Source organism: Gregarina niphandrodes (assembly GCF_000223845.1).
Source record: "Gregarina niphandrodes unplaced genomic scaffold scaffold00024, whole genome shotgun sequence".
NCBI lineage: Eukaryota > Apicomplexa > Conoidasida > Eugregarinorida > Gregarinidae > Gregarina > Gregarina niphandrodes.
The window spans coordinates 115981-125397 of record NW_011645793.1 but is presented as its reverse complement, the minus strand read 5'-3'; the positions used below and the strand labels follow the sequence as shown (position 1 = coordinate 125397).

At 62.8% G+C, this 9417-nt stretch overlaps 1 protein-coding gene across 1 annotated transcript; it reads left to right on the top strand.

Annotated features, from left to right (window-relative positions):
* Positions 1–65: 65 nt before the first annotated feature.
* Positions 66–7999, top strand: GNI_108580 (putative transmembrane protein; the record flags this gene model as incomplete). The annotated part of the gene is made up of 2 exons (XM_011133140.1): positions 66–1063; positions 1111–7999. 2 exons carry the CDS (start codon positions 66–68, stop codon positions 7997–7999), a joined length of 7887 nt encoding a protein of 2628 aa, XP_011131442.1.
* Positions 8000–9417: the final 1418 nt, after the last annotated feature.

Sequence of the window (9417 nt, the reverse complement as noted above, 5' to 3'; positions counted from 1 at the left end):
CGCCCGGGTGTCCGCTAGTCCGCGGCGACGGACGCGCATCTGCACTGCTCGCCTTCGCGCCCGGGATGGCACTCACTTCTAACCGGCCGCACGCTCGCACGACGGCGCTGAACTTTGAAACGGGCGTGCAGCCGCCGCCGCCGCCCTGCCGTGTCACAGACACCGATCCGCGCCCCGACTGGCTACAACTCGTCCTCTCTTGCCACCAGCCACTCCACGGATCGAATCCCGCCAATGCCGCTGACTCCACAAACACAGAAATAAACTGGGCCACCGCCGAATTGGCCGTGTTCCTGCATCCAGTGACAGCCGAGAACGCTACCTTCCTCGGACTCAAGACCGAACCCGTCTTCTTCGCAGCCGGGCCAATCTATATCCCGCAGCACGCAACACTCTTCTTTCAAACTCACAATAAACGAGTCCTCGAACCCGCAAGACTCAAGCTCCAACTCGCCCCGGACGAGGCCCGACCACTCGCCCTCGACCGCACCCCCAACCGGGTAGCCGGCCTCCGTCTCCGCAGACCCGCCTGGGCCAGCTCTCCCTCCTGGATCACCACGCCCTCTTGGGCCACCGCCCCTGACCCCGCGGGTGGGCTTGACCTGGGTCGCCCGGAACTGAGTCGCTCGACTCACCTTCGTCACCCGGACCCCGACCACCTGGCTTCCTCAAATCTCGACCACCCTCCCCGCCCAGAACCCGACCACTCCGATCTGGAGGCGGACCCAACACCCAACGTGCAGTTTGCGCTGGAAGTGCAAGACTACGCCCCATCACCCGCCGTGGCGGCTGTGGAGATGGGGGGCGAGTTGCTGGTATTCCAGCCGTGCAGTGCGCCTGCGGTGACAGGTGTTTCTTTTGATGGCGAACGGGTGGTGGCTCGGGGTGTCCGACGCTCAGGTGCGCGTTGTTTCTTCGCAGCTACATTGCCAGGGGGCCGCGCGCCTGGTGAGGCGGACGTGTTGGCGGCCGGAGAAGCATTGCAGTCGCGAATCGTTAAGCGTTTTGCGCCCTACAACGCGCACGTGCCGCGCGTCGTCGCACAAATCGCACACGTGCGTGTGTCGGACTCGAACGATGGCCCCTCAATCGCACGCATGCCTACCTTAGTGCCGACTATCCCAACCTACGCTGGGCCATCCCCGTTGACCAGGACCAGCTGCCCCTCCTCCCGCCCTCCCGGGCCCGTGTCGGACGCGGCATCGTCGTCCGCGACTTCGACAGGACGGAATACGAGCCGGAAGACCACGACCACGACTACCCGGACCTAGGCCTAGACCAAAACCTAGACTACCATCTAGAGAGCGACCGAATGGGCCTGGGGGATGACCAGCTCGGTCAGGAACGGAATTACTTCTTGGTTGATGCGCAAGAGGAAGTCCACTTTTGTCGCGGCGTGGGGACGAGCAGTCTGGCTCCTTACGCGGACCTGGCGGCGGATGCAACTGCGCCGTCGCCGGAGGGCCCGGAGGCTGCACTGGCAGCGTACTTAACCCGACGACTAGCGGGCAGTTGCGAAGATGTGCGACAGGGACTGGTGGCGCTGCTCACGCGCGAGCGCGGTGTCGGGTATCTGGCGCACGTGGAGCCGGAGCCGACGCGATGGCTGGGCCATCTCGGTCTGGGACTGCCCGCAGCCGCCCACACGCGTCTGCAGGAGTGTCTGCCGCGTCTGGCTGTGCACCAGTCGAACGAGGAGTCGAGCGATTCGAAGGGGGACTTGGATTCGAACGCGGGACTGGCGGGTTCCGAGTCAGTGGTGGGAACCGAATCGACTACTGGCGCCGAGCTGACAGCGACGGTATGGCTGCACAACCGGCAGGAGCGGTACTGGGTGGAGGAGCGGCGTTGTCAGCTGGACGCCGTGGATTTGGGGTTGGCTCGGCGCGCGTTCTATCTCGCGGTTTTGCGGGACCCGGTTTTCGAGCCGCGCGAACTTGTGCGGTGGCTGTCGCTGTTGAACCTGCCCGCGTGTCTGCGCCGTCTCGCTCTAGTTCGTGCGCCCGCCGGGGGTTGGACCTGGGCTACTTGGGACGCCTGGCTCGAGAACACACGCCTGGCCGACTTCGACCGGAGATCGGACTCCGGACCGGACACACCCGCGTTCGAATCCGATCCAGGGAGCGACGAGCCAACTGCTGTACTCTGTGGGCGGCACATCGAACGCCTCCACTACCTTGGCCAACCTACTCACGCCGTGCGCCTCCGAGTCCGCAGCCACTCACGTGTGCAACTTGTCGACTGCTCCCTTGACCTCTTCCTGCCCCTCACCTCCCTCGGCCCCCTTGAACCCGTCTCGGATGAGCCGGAAGTCCGGCTCTTAGACAACTCTGGACTTACGGACGACTCCGAACTTATGGACGACTCCGAACTTAGGGACGACTCCGGCCTGCTCGCGGGTGACCCGGCCGCGGAATGGAACGTGGGCACGTTGTACGATCCCTGGCGTCGCGGCTACGTGCTGCAGGCCGAGCTCTCACCCGCGCTCTGGTCGCTCCTCGCACTGCCGCCGGCCGCGACAGCCTCCACCGCCCTCGCCAACAGCCGCGCCTTCCACACCGTCAAGGACCTGCGTCTTCGCTCACATGAGCTCCGTCTCATCCGTCTAGACCCCGACCAAACCGACCTCGAGACTGGCGAGACAGAGACCACCGGAACTCAAACCACGACCACCCCAGTCGCGACCATCCCCGTCGCGACCACCTTAGCCACCACCACGACCACTTCCACTGTGGCCGCGCGGCGGTTGTTGGAGCAATCCCCGAACGGCGCCACGTTGTATGCCGTACGTCGTGGCGGGTCAGGTGGTTTGGTTGTGGCAACGCGGCGCGCGACAGGCGACTGCAGTTCATTCGTGCACTCTCCGCTCACGGTGGCGGCGGAAGCGTGTGTGGCACTGCCCCACGCGCTGCTCTTCCCGCGGGATCTAGGCCGGGGTTCGGCACTGATCACACGCACGGGCGAGCTGGTCCCCATCCACCAGTCACCGGGCCCAGTCCCGGTGACGATATCCGCCGACCGCAACCCTCCCTCCCCGGAAGAAACGTTGTTTTCGAGATCGTTGGGACTGCCGGTGTGTTTCCCGGCTGTGGCATCACTGTGGACGAACGCGTTGACGGGTCCTATATGTCTTACACATCTGGGACACGCGGCGGCGCACACGGTGCTCTGTTGCGAGGCGGCGTCGCGGCCGCCGGGCGCGTTGTTGCCACCAGCGCCGGCGCTGGCACACGCGGCGGTGGCGGCGCCCGCGGGGCCGAGTGCGCAGCCTGCGCTCTATCTCTTCCCCGCGGCGCGCGGTCGTGGGGCGTTGGCGCTCTCGAGACCCGAGCCGCGACTTGTGCGCCTCACCTTCCACGGCGCGCGTCCGCACTCGGAACCCGCAACCCGCGCGTTCGACGCCCTCGGCCGCCCACTCGCCCTTTCCACCCTACGTCCGGTTGAAGAATCCTGCTCCGTCGTCGGCGCCACCACCCTCCAGGCCACCACCGACGGAGACGTCGCTCTCCTCGAATACAATGGCCTCAAAATGCGCTGGACTGACGTTCTAAACACGTCCGCCATCTTAGCGTCATCTTGGTCCTCCTCCTGGACCGACAACACCCTTCTCTGGACCCCCGCCCTACAGAGGCCCGCCCCATCCGGTCCCGCCCCATCCGGTCCCGCCCTACAAGGTCCCTCGGGACTCCGGTTCGGGACCCACGGCAATGTGTGTGGGTTCGAATCTTGCGTGGCGCAGTTATGGTGTCCCGTCTGCGAAGTCGACCTCAGCACTGCCCTCGCCGCCACCCGCACACGTCTGGCAACCCCCGCCGATCTGGATCGCTGGTTTTGCGCCACCCGCACGTACCCAAACCCAACCTTCCAATCCAGTCCTGACCCACTGGGCCAGGCCCCACGGGCCGGCCAGGACCCACGGACCGGCCAGGACCCACGGACCGGCCAGGACATACGGAGCTACGACCAGGACCTCAAGATGTTGCTCCAGAGCCCGGTCGTGCTCTCCTGCGGTACGGAGCCGGAGACACTCGCGTTCCGGCTGCTGCAGGATTTCCTCGGTCTCCGGCCCGACGGCACGTTCCGGTCGGTGCAGGGCCTTGCCAATTACCTCGCCCTGCTCGCCGCGACCTCCGACAAGCCTGGTTCTGACAAAACCACTTCCGTCAAACCTGGCGCTTCCGTTCAACCTAGCGGGTCGCAGTTCGTAGCAAAGTTGATGCGGCACATGCCGCGGTTGAGTGACTACGACGAGGCGGCGGAGCTGGCGGTGATTCTTCAAAAGTTCGAGACCGATGCGGTTTCGTTGGAAGGTCCCGGTTGGACGTTCGCCGCCGGCGTGTTGCACTGGACCTCACCGCCCACCAGTCGTGCGGAACTCCGCGCGGCTGTGCGCTCCACACACCCTACGGAGGTTAATACCGCTTTCTTGTTCGGACCTGTTTGGGCCGACCTGGCTTCCGTTCCAGGGCTACTAGGCCCCGCTTCGAATGCCGTCTCCGGTTCGAATGCCGTCTCCGGTTCGAATGCCGTCTCCGGTTCGAATGCCGTCTCGGGTTCGAATGCTGTCTCGGGTTCGGGTGCCGCGGTTACTGTGCCTGAGTGGGTGTTGCAGTTGCACAGCGACGTCGGGGGTGTGGCAATAAACCCCGCGTCGGCGTATGTCCGGCCAGTGTATCACACGTCTGCGGGGTGGGCGTTCGGTGGTCCGGGTTCGGCGGCACTGTACTACGACCTGTACGCGATTTTGAGCGAGTTATATCCAGGTCGTTATCCGAGTCGTGAGCGGTTGGCGCAGTCTGGTGCACTGGGGCCGGTGACGTTGTTGGTTTTGATTGCGGGTGGTCTTTGGTTACAGGAACACCGTGCGCATAAGGCCTTGGCCCAGGTCTGGGCCGAGGAAGACGACGACGAACCACCCTTTGGTGTAGAACCAAGTACGTCAATAGAGTCTGAACCGGTGGTGGTGCATCCGGTGAAATGGAGTGCGGAATCGTCAATGCGGGATGCGCTACAGCCACGACGACGGACGCTGTTGGTGAGACTAGGTCAGTGGTTGACCCCACGGGCAGCCGTGTGGCGATTGGCCACGACTGTGGAAAGAAAGTTGTGGGTATTTGCCGACCCGGAAGAGGAAGATTATTATGAATACCTTTGTTTCGAGCAGGGTGCCGATTGGACACAGCTTCCTTCGAATTTGGTGGCAACGCTGCGGGCGGATCAGACTCCGTTATGCCATGGCGCGCAACTCCTCGCACTCGAACGCGATGCACGCACTGTGCGTCGCACACTATTACGCACACTCGCACATTCGAGCGCACCCGACCGCCGCGACCAACTCGCCCTACAACTGCATATCCACGCTCAGGCCTTCCGCAGAGCCACCAGTCTCCGCGTCAGCAAACTCCTCCTCCAGGCTCTCTCACACACACATGTGTCCTTTCACCACACAGAAGGCGTGCCGCGCACCCACGCTGGTGGGCCGCACATCCGCACTGGTGTGGGTGTGATGTACAAGAGAAAGGAGAAGGAGTGGGCCCGGGTGTCGACGGCGGCCAGTTCGACAGTAGGGCGCGGGTTTACTGCAGGCGAAGCACCGTGGGACGTGTTGCCGTTAGCACACGTGAAGCTAGGCGTGCGTCGTGAAGGCGAAGAAGAGGTGCGCAGTTGCGTGGCCTGGCTCGGGCCAGACCAGACCGAGTTGCTGGCCGTTCCCGAAAGCGAGCTGGTAAAATTGGCTGACCCTCTGGCACCACTAGGACCCGACACTGCCGGACTGTGGCTTGCCGCCCTCGACGGCTTCTTCTCACTACCCGTCGTCTCCATTCAGACGCAGATGATGACCTACGCCGCCGGTGACACCAATTGTCTTCGCATCGCCACCGACCTCTCCACCTACCTACCTGCTTTGTCAACGACCACCACTGACCAAGTGGTGTACGTATACGCTTCGGGAGAGGACCTGCTGCAACTCGAATCCTGGCTACACCGTACGCACGAAACGACAATCATGAAACTTGCCGACGCCCTCGACCTCGCCGTCCCAACAGCTGGCGATCTTACCGGCAACCTGGCGGCCTCCCATCTAGGGGGGCCGGCTCCCGACCCGGGCTACACGTCGGCGGTGGCGGAGTTGTTAGCGAACCCGATCGGCGCGTTGTGTCGACTCGCCGTCCCGGCGGACGAACCCACGTGTTTTGGTCCTGTGCCGTTCCACGCCTGCCCAGCGCTCGTCGACGAGCAGGCGCTGACCAACGTCTGGCTCGCGCCCGATGGACTCCGTCTGCAGGTGCACAAAGGCGCCGCTGAGTCCGACCTCGACCCGCGCACCACCGACGTTACGCCAGTCAACCTCAGCTGCACCCGCGACCTCGATCTCACAGCCGTCCGTCCCGGCTGCTTCCACCCCGATTCGAACCCACGACCAGAGTTCACGCGACCACCAGAGTTCACACGACCACCAGAGTTCACACGACCGCCAGAGTTCGCACGACCGCCAGAGTTCGCACGCTCAGAGTTCGCGCTGCCGCCAGAACTCCACCCGGCGTTCACCACCCAGCCTTGCATGTCTGGACAGAGCTTCGGCTGCCCGCCACGACCGCCCGGCTCTGACGTATTCGCCCACGGCGACGTCTTCACCGGCCCCAGTTACGACGACCGGCTCGGGGGTTACGACCGATGCGAGGGCGAGAGCTACGACGGATGCGGTCCCCGTTACGGTCCCGGTTACGACGACGGGGATGTGGCGGGTCCGGTAGGCGGCTTGTTTGACTTTCTGCCTCTGCCGGACCCGACGGAGTTGCACTGTGGGGGATGGTCACCAGGAGCGGGCGAGCACTGGACGCCGCTGCCGTTCGCGGCCGTGGCGGGGGTGGACTTGGTCGCGGCCCCCGAGCCTCCGGCGACGGCCGATGCGTTGCGTCGTCTGTACTGCCACGCACTCGAACTAAGGCTTTATTCCGGCGAGCGTTTGCTCCTTGCCTTCGGCAGCAGCCTTCTTGCTCGCCAGGCCTACCTGACCCTCGCGGACCGCGTCCAGGCCGAAGGACGGACGGAAGGGCACGACTGGAACCGAGTTGGGTTATCAGATACCCGAGTGGGGTCGTCACCGTTACCGAACGCGGAGTTGAAGGTGAACCGGCACGAGATGTTAACGTCCCTGGGGCTGAATCGGATGTTGTTGGAGAAGGCGAGTCGAGTGCAGCGTGCTCGTGCGCAGCCCCTCGTGCTGTGGACGTTTTTGGTGGGAACGACGCTGCCGATGGTGCGCACGGTGTTTCTGGCCTTCACGACGGGACACGTATTGCTGTGGCTGGCGCTCTGGGGTTTCGGTCTCGAACGCCGAGCAGCCTGGCTCGCTCTTCCCGCGACCGCGCTGCTGCTCTGGGCCCTGGACGACGCCACGCTCGCCGCTAATGACGTTCCCCTCCACTCTCTCGCGCCCGAAACAGTGGGCACCCGCACCTGGGCCAACGGTCTGGCGACCAATAGTATGGCCTCCGTTTTGACGAGCAACTCTTTGCCTGGTTGGGTGGTGGAGTTGAACTACCACCGATTCCGTCGACGCGGATTGCAGGCGGTCCAGTTGGTCGTGTTGGCGGCGAGTGCCGGCGCACTGGCTTTCGTGCATGTGTGGAGCCGTTGGCGAGTCCATTGGCGCTTCCTGCTCGCGGTGCTGCTCCTGCACAAGGCCGTGTGGCCGGCCGTGCGCTTCTTTCATACACTCGCCGTCCTCCACGGCTACCGCCTCGGCCAACAAGCCGCCTTCCGCCACGCCGTTAACGCCTTCGGACCCATTCGCTTCGCCGCGCCACCATTGCCCTGTGCTGCCCGCACCCACCCTCACATCCCCCACACATCCCACGTCCCCACACCCCACACATCCCACGTCCACACCGACTGGGACGCACGCAGCGAACCCGCACACGAACCGACTGACCCCCAACTCAATTTTGTCGCCAGTCTCTACTCACTAACCTGCACCAATGCCTTAGTAGCTTAGCTAGTCAGTCACCTTGATAAACAACCACCACACCGCAAGCCCACAGACAGAATCACATCCATCAAGTAACCTTTCTCTCGCTCCTCCGGTAGGAAAAACAAGCAAGTACAAACCGAACAAAAATAGGTCGTGGCAGACAAACGGGAACAGAGACTAAAAGTGTGCCACTCAGACAGAATTTCGGCAGCTCAGCCTCCTTCTGCATGAGAACAGGTTCGACTCTCGCATGGAACAGGGCGCAGCTTGCCGAGCCGCAAAGCCACGAGAATTTCACCTGCTCGGAAGTGGTCCGTGAAGCTTCCTTCCAGGACCCGGTCCCCGGCGGAGTTGGAGGCGTTGGAGGAGACTGTCTTCGTATTGCCAAAAAGATGTTGGGATGTCCCTCGGGCGTAACACGCCAGTCTCCGGTACGAATCTATTGGGAGATTGCCTACGCAGAATTCGCTCAGGTACCTGAGCTGATCGGCAGCTTTAAAATCTTTCTTGACAGCTTTCTTCGATGACAGCTCCTTCAATGACGGGTCCTCTTTTTCACATTTTTTTCCTTTCGTCCGAATCGCACCCACGGTCGTCTGCTCAGCAAAGAAAAACAAATTCCTCTTCGCCGCTGAGGCATGACAACTCCACAACCGTCGGAGAGTCTCCAATCGCACCACAGCAACAGGCATCCCGTCCGGCAACTCATCCCAGTGTCCCTCACACAACAGCTTCTGCAAACACGATAACCATACATGCCCGCCATCGTGCTCCGGAGTTGCCGCACAAGTCCTCATTGTCGCTCTTAAAAATTTTTACCAGGAATAATTAATTACTCCCCCGTCGGGGACGACAGACGTCACTCTCCAACAGAAGACGTCGGTTCGGAAACGTTGCCTTCGGTCGCAGAGACCTTCACGGTTCGGCGATGCCGTGGAAGAGTGACATTTTTGTGCGTACTATTCATGCCGGGTGGACGGACATGCGCAAGTGAGCTGGTCGTCAAAATTGCCTGGGGTGGGTGACAGGCAGGGCGACCCGGTTTATCTTGCGGTCATGTTCACCCCACGCCCACGACGACCTTGGCCACGCGAACCGGGGCAGTCGGGTGTTCACGTAATGACATGCAAAGACGCAATAACATGCAAGGACGTGCGTGCAAACGCGATGGTCGTGCAAAGTGGGGTGCAAGGAGGTCATCAGCAAGTAAGGTGGTCATGCAAGCGATGTGATCGTGACGTTGGGAACCTGTGCAAGCGGAGTGAGTGAGGTCGTCAGGGAAGTGGGTGGTCACTCAGGGATGGTCACCCAAGTAGAACGTTAATACAAACAGTCATGCGAGTGAGGTCATGAATCCATGACTGGGGGGTGATCACGGCAGCAAGGCGGGCGGTGTACAAGCGTGGCGGCCCTTGTAAGTGGGGTACCGGTGGGGGGGGGGG